The sequence below is a fragment of the Gavialis gangeticus genome, unplaced genomic scaffold, assembly GCF_001723915.1.
Source record: "Gavialis gangeticus isolate Ggan-Ray unplaced genomic scaffold, GavGan_comp1, whole genome shotgun sequence".
Taxonomy (NCBI): Eukaryota; Metazoa; Chordata; order Crocodylia; family Gavialidae; genus Gavialis; species Gavialis gangeticus.
The window spans coordinates 52,860,603-52,872,511 of NW_017728994.1; the positions used below are offsets into that span (position 1 = coordinate 52,860,603).

Sequence of the window (11,909 nt, forward strand, 5' to 3'; positions counted from 1 at the left end):
ACCCCTGGATAAAATCAAAACATCCCTTGGAAAATGCCAGCTCTTAGTTGTTACTCTTTCCTTACTACCAAAAAAGTAACTGAGCATTTTATTTGATCTTATTTTATTTTATTTTTTGGAAACGGCTCAGCAAGACCAGTTACGGATTTCTATTTGAAATCTCTGTGTTTATCGTGTGAATTGTGTTTGCACATGTATCAGTGCTAATATTCTGTGGCATACCGTGGCACCCTTGAAAGGACCCCAAGGAACTCAAGGTTGCCATAGCTGTGGTTGAGAATCACTGTACTAACGAACCCCTGAAGTACAGTTATGTTCTGTCTCCCTGGCCTGATAAACAATCAACTATCTCTTGAAAAGTAGAACAGCTTTGAAGTGAGAGACTGAGGGCAACCATTCTAGACTAATATATAGCCAGCCAGGAAATGCAGGTTCAAAGCCCTTCGAACAGAGGAAGAACTTGACCCAAATCTTCCAAGGTGGAGCAGCTGCAGCCTTACTTGCTCCAGCTCATAGGTGTGTTCAGAAAGTGCCTATTGCATCAAACCCTGAAGGAAAAATAGACAGAGAAATGCCTCATCTGTGGATCATGGCAGGGCTTAGGGAACTAGCTACTCAACAGGCACATCTACAATTTCATTAATGCGCATTAAGTTAGTACCTGTAGCCAGTAAGTTATTACAGGTGCTAACTTAATACACTGTAATCAGCACTACTGTGCATTAGTGCAGATGCTTTTTATGTGACCCTTAATGCCCATTGGACTAAAGCTACTGCGCATTAATGGAGATGAATGTTTTCTGTGTCACGCTTAATGCCCATTGGACTAAAGCTACTGCACATTATTAGCTCATTAGCATGATTTTTTGCCAGCCGCGCTAATATCCAGTAGAATTAGTCCAATGGGCTTTAAGCGTCTTGTGTAGATGCACCCAGCATTGTCAGGACTTAGTGCTCTTGAACATGCCCAGAAGCAGATCTTCCTGGCAGTGGCAACAGCTGATCAGGTTGGGCCTCTCAGCAGGATCAGCTGTCTTGGGGCAGCAACAGTCGATCAGATGAGTCTGCTGGGCTCAGGGACCAGCTTCCCTGGGGCCAGAATGGGAAGTAAAAAATAGCCTCTACTGCTCCCTGGCTGGGGAGCATGCCTTTGAGGTGACTTTTCCATGTTGCAGCCAGGGGGTTTTGCATGTGTGCAACCCCCCCCCAGCGCTCTGTAGTGCTACAAAGTACAGAGGCACTTTATTGCCCCACAAATAAATGTGAGCACACAGTCTTAGAAAGAAAGCTGCCTGCAAATATTATTTCTAAGTTCTCTCTCTCTCCTGTTTTTTTAGGTACCACTGTTTGAATTTCTGAGAGTATTACATCAGTCGTCACTGCCTTAATAGGGGATGTCAGGGTTAGAAAATGCCACCTGGAACGCAGGCAGGCTTTTCTCCTGGGGAAATTTGCACGATGTACTGCACGAAGGTGAGCCACTGAGGCCCAGGTACTATTGCACCTAGTCACTCTCGAAGGATTTAGCTTTCATGCATCCAGATTGGGCACGGGGCTCTGGAGGGCTCTCCGATTTTGGCCAGGAAGAAACGATTCATCGTTCACGGTCCATCACTCTCTCCTTCCCCCGCGAGTGGGTTGTCTCCACAGGTGCCTGGTGCCCTCATTCGGGGCCCACTCAACCTGAATCTATCCAGGGAGGTTTCCCAAACGCAGACGCGCCTCCGATGCAAAACGTGGACACGCGCATCTATCATTTGGGGCCTAGACTCGCGGTGAGGAAAGCAAAGGTGCGCGACTTGCATTGAAAGAAAGCCCACCACACGTCCGCACACATCCGGATTCAACAATTTAATATTTATTTTCTCCTTTCTCTCCCAGAGGTCGGTCTCCAATCCCCAGACGCCAGGGAGGGCTGGAAACCCCTCGCCCAGCTCTGGGCCAGCTGGGCGGTCGCTGGGTGTAAGGCTGCACACCCCAAGCCCTCGGGCCCTGCGAGCGGAAGCAGGAGCCCAGGGATGCTACCAGGCCTGTTGCCATAGGCAACAGGACATCCCCCTCCCCTTCCCGCGGCCTCGCTCTGGCCGCACTCGCCTTTGGCGCCCAACCCCGCTTCCAGTGGGCGGAACCACTTCTCCCAGCGCGCGGGGGGGGGGAAGCTCAGCCGCGCGCAGCATTGTGGGCGCTACTCGTGAACCTTCTACTTGCGTCCCCCCCTCCCTCCCGCCGAGTGGTGCGCACCGAGCGGGAGCGGGAGGCGGTGCCGCCGCCATTTTGTCTGTGTGAGGGGCTGGCGGGGCAGGCCTGGAGTGCGGCCGTGCGTGGGGGCGGCGGCCTCCAACCCCGCAGGCGACATGTACATCAAGCAGGTGAGGCCCGCGCCGCCCCCGGGCCTTGCCCCGCCGGGATTGGGGCGTCGGGTGTGCTGCGCGGGCCCCCTCATGGTGGTGACGGGCCTCTTCTCCTGGTAACAAATGCCGGTGCTCCCCCCCCCCGTCCGGTTGTGGACGGCGGTGGGGGGGGGCGCTCGTGTCTGGAGTACCTCTGTCCGCGGACCCCGCCGCCGGACACGCGTGTGCATGTGGAGACGTGCCGTGCTCGGGGCGCTGCGGGACCCCCGGGGCTGAGCTCCGCCGGGACGCGCGCACGAGGGGTGGGGGGCGGGTTCGGCCTCGTGCTTTGTCCATCCACGTCGCCATGGACACTTCCACATCTGTATTTGAATAGACAGTTGTACACACGCTAACACACACACACACAGAGCTATCCATTCCCCTATATATGTATATAGACAACTTTCCATATCTGTCTATCCATATATGGAAAGTTGTACATGCACTAATACACACACACACACACACACACACACACACGTGTCCATTCCCTTGTATGTATGTGTGTGTGTATATATATCTATGGAAAGTTGTACATGTATTTACACACACATGCACACCCATGCGTATCCATTCACCTATATCAGTGGCGGGCAAAATAGGGCCCGTGGGCCGGAGGCCGTTCTGTCTGGCCGCTGCCATCTCTGGGCTGCCCAGCGCGTGCTCTGGGCAGGCAGCAGCAGCAAACAGCAGCATGGTGAGCGGGGAGGCTGCAGCTGCTGCTGCTGCGCACAGTCTTGACAGGTGAGCCCGGAGCCGGCAGGGCCCAGGCTGGCAGCAGGGCCGGGTTACAAGCTGGTGCTGAGCGTGGGGAAAAGCGGCCCTACATACACGCACGCACACGTATGTATGTATATATAGACAGCTTTCCATATCTGTATATGGAAAGTTGTGTACAGATTCACACTCCCATATGTATGTGAGGACTAAACTTCTACTATCCTGAGATTACTACACACAACTCCAAGTAGGCTTCACAGCTCTGCAGGAGAACTTCAGAGAAAATTAGAAAGTATCTTTGCCTAATCTATTCCAAAAGAAGTTGGTCTAAGAAAAGATATCAGATTTACCCAAAGAACTTTGTCAGGTTATGACTAGGGTTTTTTTTTTTCTCCCTGTTCCTCCCACTTGCAGCCTTCAGCGTTTGAGGTTTAAGGCAGCAGTTCCCAATCTGGTATGCATACCACCAGTGGTACGCAGACAACCTGTCGGTGGTATACGTTAACAGATTTATTATAATGACTTTATATGACAAAAATTTTCTGGTGGTACTTAAAGTTGAACTGAAAAATTTGCTGGTGGTACTTATGGTTGTGTTGTTTTAAATTGGTGGTGCGCAATCTGTCAGAGTTTGGGAACAACTGGTCTAAGGAGTTTCCACTATAGTAGTTGTACATTACTATCCATGTACTGTTCATCCAGGAATTTGCCTTTTTGGATCTGGCTAAACTGTCAGTTCCTGCAAAATCTTGTGGCAGTGAGTTCCACACTTGAATTACACGCTGTGTGAAAAAGAACTTTCTTTAGTTATTTTTAAATTTGCTACCTACTCATTGCATTGTATGGCCTGTATTCTATTAATGAAACAAATATTGGCACTGTTTTATTAATAGAATAGAATTTGAGTTATAGTTGTACACGTGGGCTAGAGCAGGGGTTCCCAACCTCCGGGCCACATCTTGGTGCTGGGCCGGGTCAGCTGCCGGTCCACGGGATGGTCGGCTGCCAGGCCAGAATTGACTGCAGACCAGCAAACTGTGGCCACGCAGAGCCAGGTGGAGAGGCCGCGACTCTTCCTGCAGGGCCCACGGCAGTTGCAGTTGAGGTTTGGCCCACCCCCTGCCTGAAGGGGTGGAAGTCTCTTTACCTGTGTTTCAGCCAGAAATTTCGGCCGCAGGGCTCCCCCTGGGCTAGAGGAGTAGTGTAAGAATACGGGGAGACTTGCTAAGGCACCCAGCATAGGTGGTCCTTGTGGAAGAAATGGGTTTGAAGTGCAAAAGAGGATGCAGGGTAGCTTAGATGTGGAGGCTGATGTGGGGATAACAGGAAGAGGGTGTGCAGCTCAAAGTGAAAAGAATGCAATGGACATTGAAAAGAAATAAGATCAGAGATATTACTAGAAACAAAATCTTTCCTGAAGCTTGAAGAGTGTGATACTGTGAAAAGCTGGTTGGAGGTAGCAACAAGCAAACTGTTGAGGATTGTGGAGGTGAAAGGAGACAGCTTTAGAGGGCACTGATGAAAACGTCTTATTCTGAAACTGACTGACATGGTCTTTGAAGTTTTATGTCTGTGAGAGTGGTAAAAAGTCACTGTAGTATGAAATGCCATAGGGCGTTTATACACATACTTTTCTGTCCCGCAGCGTGCCAGAGATCCGCTGCTTTGGAGCAAAGTTGATTCCGCACATGAGCTGAGGCGAACTGTGCTGTGCCACGTACAGGTGTATAGGCAGTGAAATGCGTGTCAGCCCGCAGAAAATGACGGTGGTGCTTTTAAACTAAAGCACCCCCAATGCGTTCAAAAGTGTGCCGCCGCCATTTTCTCAGCGCTGACCCGCATTTCATCACTTATACAACTGCAAGTGTCACAGCGCCGGGTACTTGCATGTATAAAATGCCCATAGAGCATGAATCAGAAAAAAATTCCAGATGGCAAACAGCCAGCTTAATTAATTTGCCTGAAGTAAATGTTTCTGACTATTTGCAGTTTTCAGATTGCTTTAAAGATGAAATCGCTGTCATGTGTGGATTATTGCATTTCATCCAGGTATGCTAGACTGATAGTGAACTCATGTCTATGACTGAGTATCTGGAGCTGTCAGGGAGTCCAGTGAAGAATTAGATGTAGGCTCCTCTTGTCTAAATGCAAAGGAAGAGGTCCTGGCACTATTTTTAAGTTCACTGGGCATTCAGCAGGGCTTGGCAAAACTAGTTCTTTTAGAGAAGCTATTCAAGTAAGTGGTTGGTTCATGCTGAGAGATTTCTCTCCCCATTTCTGAAATTTTTGTTTTTGAAGGAAGATCATTTACTAAACAAATCAACAGAATCTGGAATTCTTTTTTTCCTTTTAATCCAGGTGTTTTATTTTTAGACATGGATGTAATAGAGTAAATATGTTGCAGTGATTATTTTAGTGGCAAAGAATGAAGATTATATGCCCATGCTTAATATTTTAGTCCTGCCAATTACCTTGGAAATAATGTTGGTGCTATGCTGATTTCATCTGTGATCATTAGAAAAGTGTACATTTTGTCCGTCTGTCTTATCTGTCTGAGAGATCCCAGAAGGTTGGTTGTTCTGGGCAATTTCCCACTTACTCTGGGGGATCTCTTGTGTAAGAGCTCTGTTCTGTTGCACCTCTGCAAGTTTGTTAGCTTGGTAGTATTGGTTATGGTGTTTTAGCAAGGCAGGGAATCTTAGCTGTGTATTAGGGATGTTAATACCATTTAAATATATGTATTTAACCTCCTCTAGTTATATTGGTTAAGTGGTTAACCAGTAGTATGTGTACCTATTTAGTGAGCTTTGGCAGGAACAGTCCCTACCCCTTGTTTTCATCATGTGCCTGGCACTTTGTGGGCCCCAGGTCAGTAGTGGGGAGCTGTGGGTGTGGGCCAGTGGGCATGGCTCAGTCACTAAGGGAGTCTAAGGCTTCCCCTCGTCCCCAGGGGCTGGGGCCAGTGCTGCAAACCTCTCCCATGCCTGGATCCCACTGCCATGGGAGGACAGGTGTGGAGCTCCCTATGGAGGTCAGGTAGGACTTTCCCATAGTAGCTGCAGCAGCAAGACTGGGCAGCAAGTGGGTCTGCCTAGCCCCCCCTGCAGTGGTGGGGCCTGAGAAGGGCGACAGGCTCCCTGTGCCACAGCCTGGACCTGGCAGGCTCCTCCGCACTGCTGGGGGCTCCCCAGTTTGCCCCGGGGGAGGGGGTGTCCAGTCCTGCCTGCATTTTGTCCTTCTCCCCCTCTCACCCTTGGTGCTGAAGCCATGTGGGACCTGGCCCAACCCTAAGGCAGGGCTGAGGGTGCGGCTGGCTCAGCTTGAGGAGGTGCCCTGGCAGCTGCAGCAGGCAGTGCTGGCCCCTAGTGCAGTGAGCATGGCCCCAGGGCATTCCTGAGGGGCAGTGGCACAGCAGGGATCTCCATTAGGGCTGCAACAGAGGCTTCCCAGGCTGGAGCTGCTGTTCTGCCATGACCCCTCAAGAGCACCCTGGGGCTGTGCACCATGTGAGGGACTGGCAACCCTTCAGGCCCAGCGCTGCCTGCTCCAGCTGTCATGGCACCTCATTGGGCCAAGCCAGACACCCTCAGCTATGAATGGAATTATAATGGGGTGAAGGATGCAAAATGACAGGATACTAGTGTAAACCAGTTTTCCATGATATAACTCAGTTTATTAATTCATTCTTTTACCATCTTTTAACAAGCACCAAACTTTTAGGGAATGATTTGTGGTGTCTTCCTCTTCCTTCCCCATTTGTTTTTGAGTCTTGGCTATTTAGACTGTAATCTTTCTGAGACAGGGAGCATTTTCTGTCAGGCTTGTAAGATGCCTGGTATAAAGGGGCCTTCTGACATTAATGGAATACAAATAATACATGAACATTGAAGCATTTATTATTTCTAGGGGTGTTTTTTTAGGAACCAAATGTAAAATTTGGAGTAAAGGGAAAGAAAGTACTGGTATATGTAGCCAAACCAGTATTATTGCTTATGGTGAGAGTAGGCTTTTTTTTTTAGTGGACCTTGATCATAGCAGCAAATCTGAAAGAAAAGACCAAATATATTGTGAATAAAACATAATCAGTTACGTTACAATCTAAAAACTGGTAACTATGATACTTACCTGAAACAGCTTAGATGCTCTTTTTTAATGTTTTAAATGCTTTTATCCATCAGGTGATCATCCAGGGGTTTCGAAGTTACAGAGATCAGACAATTGTGGATCCATTTAGTTCAAAGCATAATGTCATAGGTGAGTTCTTCCAGTATACATGCAATAATATGAAATAACGTGTCATTATTTTATTAAGATTCAGATTAGAGGTCTTTTGATTTTTTTGATAGCCTTTCAAATGTCAGACAATTGAGTACACTTAAAATCTGATACTTCTCTGAAGTTGTGTTTTGTGGTGTATTACAGGACACCTTCTTCTTGTACCACATAGGAAAATAATTGCTTTCAGAAATCATTCAGTACTAAGATAGTTGCCAAAATGTCAGCATCTTTTAAGGTTCCAGGCTTGCAGCGATCCTCTGTTTTGGCGTATCTCCTCACGTGTCCCAAGATCTGTTGCGGTCAGGGAAGCCCTACAAATGCATGGGGCTCTGTGTACATAGGGCTTGTTGCAAAACCACGGCGGTAGCATATATGAAAGAGCTAGCGCCTGGATATCTTTCAGAAGTACTGGAAGAACATTTCTAACTGGGGAGGAATTTAATAACCAAAGCTAGTCTAAGATACTGTTTCGTGGATTTCAGTTTTATTTTAACACCTGTAGTTTTATGCTAGTTGCCCTCGTAAGTTCTGTTTTGCTTACTATAAGCTGTCCTCGGTATATCAATATATATATTGGATGTCAGGTGATTCTTGCTGAAATTCACTGGACTTCTAATGTATCTTAGTACTGCTATATATTTTGTTACTTAAAACTGACTTTAAAGAAATATATAAAAAGTAGCATTTTGTTATAACAGTTATTTGATACTTTGTATTAAAATGTCAAACTGCAATATCCAACAAAATGTGCATGATTGTTAAGTGTATCATTAAACCGTGAATTAATGCGCATATTCCAAAGAGGTGCAAATACCATGTTCTTCCAATTACTAAGTGATCTTGTTTATTTCCTCCAAAAGAACTGTCTCAATTGCAAGGGTCTACTTATGCAGGGTCAACTTGAATCGGGCCCTGACAATATATTGGTATTTGTACTTGCAGCAGTGTTCTGAATAGAGTAATACTAAATCAAACTTTTTTTAAAAAACTGCATTTTCTATTTTAGGGGTTTTTTTAGGGCATTTAAACTTTGTCTTTTCCTTGACTATTTGATTCTCCTATAGGATTTTATAAAGGCAGTAGTATTAACTTGCATTGAAAACAAATTTTTGTTTTTTTTTAACTAGCCTTTTCCAGTGAAACAACAGTTGTATTAATTATTTACAGTTAACTGTATAAGATTGTGGCTTGATAGTCAAATGTATCTTTTAAATGTGGTTGGCTTTGTTTGCTAAGCACATTGGCTTCCTTGAAAGAATCATTGGGTAGCCAGCAATGCTCTCATTTTGTTTTCAAGAAACTAATGTTATGCAATTAGAGTAGTGTATTTGAAATCCTAATTCAGATTGCAATATTTTAGGAGTTCTGCTGCCATATATGTTGCTACTTTTCTGCTGGGTTATTGATGATAAAAATCAGTTTGACTTACCTGTCTCCAAAGTAAAATTTCCAAAGCATGGTTATGACTCTGGGATTGGATTATCTTTATCTAGTTGAACCCTAAATGGACAAGTTTATGTTCATTTATGATCATGTTAAACAAGAACATTCGATCTTAACTTTATGTTCACATGCTTTTAGGCCTATTATAAATAGATGCTGAAGCACGCTAATATGACGTTCAGTGAGAGAAGATAAAATATTTTGATATAGGTTTTGTAAATCCCAGACGTGTATGAGGGGAAAGGGGCAGGGCAGGATAGGATATTAGGCAGGAGGCCCATTCTGTCTTGCTCTGGTAATGACTTGTTTAAATTTGGAGTCTTTAATTTTGTAAACAGAATTTAAAAATGTTATTGCTGCTAAATTTGTTTTACTTCGGCTTTTAAAAATCTGTAACTTAACTTTCATATTTAGTGGGAAGAAATGGATCTGGAAAAAGTAACTTTTTCTATGGTGAGTAGCTTTTTTCCTTCTCTTTTAATAAATAAAAACAGTTGCTTTTTCTAAAATTTCTTTGCCTAATGTTATGACACACCTGTTAGATGATTAAAGAACTGTAGGTGTTTTTTAATAGTTTTTACTTTATGCATTTAATTACACTAAGAGAATAGATTCCCTTGTCTATGTAGATCTCTTGTACTTGAAAAAGGGCCAAGAAAGCTTTAAAAATAAATAAGTGGTGAAAAACTGAAAAGCAGATGTAGGACTTTTAACTGTTTTATGCCCTTTTTTCACATTTGCTGTTCACTGTGTCACTTGAAAACAAACTCCAGAATATTTCATGTGGCATCGGTTTGCTTTTCTATGGACCTTTGAAGGCTCTGTTTCTTCCCTAGCCTTCTCTTATGCTAGTTTTGACTGTAACTTGTGGGTCTGACAATGTAGGTACCTTCCATACTGTCACTTCTGCTTTCTCAAATTTCTATATTGCAATAAGCTTTTTTTAAAAAAAAACAATTGTTCACTTTTTAACTTCTAGACTTTTAACCTTTATTTTGGACTAAATGTACTCTGGTATTTAAATATACCATATAAATCCTGGTGGGTCGTATGCCAACAGTATCAATAAAGGGGCATTATTATGAGCAAACCCTAATGTAAACCAGAGATTTCAACTGTGTGGCTCATGGGCTGGATCTGGCCTGTGGACCTGCTCCATCCCACCTGCCAGGCAACCAAAAGTTGGGGGGTGTGGCTAGTTGGGAGCATGGCCTGTTGTGGAGTCTGGGGCCTGGCAGGCATGGCCCTCAGCAGGCAGGCAAGTCGGGGCTGTGAAACAGCCTTCAGTCACCCTGTAGCCAGCTATCCCACCACTGCTTCACCATGGCAAATGACTTCCTGGCCCACTGCTGCTGCTTACCCCACTGTGGCCACAGAAGCTGCTGGGATCTGGCCTGGGGCCCCAAGTGAGTTGGACAGCTTTGTGTAGACAAATCTAAATGACCAGGAACCCAACAGCTTTGCGGGGGGGAGGGGGGGTGTTTTCACTAATTGAGATAGATGTAATGTTTCTGTGTTACAGTAATATACTGATTTTTTTTTTTTTAAGTGTACCTGTTAGCCTCTGCTGTGTACTGTTCATAAAAGAAAACATACTTTTTTGTACCTTTTTATTGTAGCAATTCAGTTCGTCCTCAGTGATGAGTTTAGTCATCTTCGCCCAGAACAGAGACTGGCTTTATTGCATGTAAGTGAAAATACTTAAAAAAACAAAGGCAAAAACATGATAGTAAGGAATGCTGTTACAAAGTAGACAATGTATTGAAATGTGAGTATGCCTGCTTTACCTGTGGCAAGTTGGTGTTTTTGATGTTTCAGGCATTGTGCCTAGGAGGTGTGCAGAAGGGTTGGCTGCAGTGTTTTAAAGAATAGCTTAGAGTAATGACCTTTTTTGCTCTGTGAGCTAGATTAGTGCCAGGTCAGTCCATAGCAGTCTGCCTGGGACCCAGTTCCAGCCCATGGTAGTGATCTATCTGCATGGGGCTTGGAAAGTTGGTGGTGTAATGATTGCCACTATTCTCCTGCCATCAAACTTCCAGACTTATGAGGAGTCCAACAGGATGGATGACGTGGCTCCCCAGGCCTGAATCTGGCCAATGGGCTGAGGGTTGAGCACTGCTGTTTCAGACACACAATTGTGCAGAATCATTTAGGTGGGGATGACCCTGCCTTGAGTAGGGTGTTGGACTGTATGCCCTCCTTGGGTCCTGTTTAGCACTGCTTATCTTTGATTCTAAATACTCTTTCAACAAGAATTCTATTTAGCAGCTTCTATTAACTTTCCCTTTGACAAAAGTTGTTTTGGTATAAATTTTAATTCATTATATTGACTCTTACATGGCAAGGTAACTACTTGATTTCCCTAACCAGTAACATACAATGATTTATATGCATCTTCATGTTGAACTAAAGTTGAAAGAGCTTTTACAATTAACAGTAGGGGTGCACCCATAAAGATTCTTTTTTGGCCAGTACCAATGGCCAGTTATTAACTAGCCATATTGAATGATACTGATCTGATTGCTGATATGCAGCCCAGCGGAGTCTGGCTTGTAGGCTGGGGGGGCGGGGGGCAAATCGAGGCTCCTCACAGTGAGAGAGGGCATGGGGCAGGGGCAGGTGTTGCCCAGCTGGGGCAGTGTGTGGAACAGAGCCATGGGTGACTCGTCCAGGGACATGGGGAAGGGGAGCAGTTCCCACCACTGCGCACCCCAAAGGGAAGCATGGAGGGCATGTGCCCCTTGGATTTGTGTGTGGGCTAAGGCAGACTGCCTGCTGTGGGCTTGGGGCTAGGGGCTGTGCTTGGCTATTCCCAGCAGGGGGGGATTGGGTTGGGGTCTGTGCTTGGGGCGGTTGGCGGTGCTTGGAGGGGGGTTATGGCCACCCCAAAATTTTCTGGAATCTCCACTCCCAGCACCGCCATTGTCGCCCACCCACTCTGAGTGGAACCCTGACCCAGCCCCCATGCCAGGAAGAGGCCAGCACAGTCCTTGGCCCTGAGCCTACAGCGGGCAGCTCACTCTCACCCTGCGCACAGATCTGGGGGGCACATGCCCCATGTATCTCCCCTGGGGG

General features: G+C 45.9%; 1 protein-coding gene across 1 annotated transcript in view; it reads left to right on the top strand.

The window, feature by feature from the left end:
• The first annotated feature begins 2,264 nt into the window (after nt 1–2,264).
• The window catches only part of SMC3 (structural maintenance of chromosomes 3), a 54,150-nt gene continuing 44,505 nt past the window's right edge, over nt 2,265–11,909 (top strand). The window contains exons 1-4 of the mRNA XM_019502790.1: nt 2,265–2,369; nt 7,292–7,367; nt 9,249–9,287; nt 10,454–10,521. Of these exons, the coding sequence (XP_019358335.1) occupies nt 2,355–2,369; nt 7,292–7,367; nt 9,249–9,287; nt 10,454–10,521 (198 nt within the window). The 5' untranslated portion in view covers nt 2,265–2,354. The remainder of the gene's footprint in view (nt 2,370–7,291; nt 7,368–9,248; nt 9,288–10,453; nt 10,522–11,909) is intronic.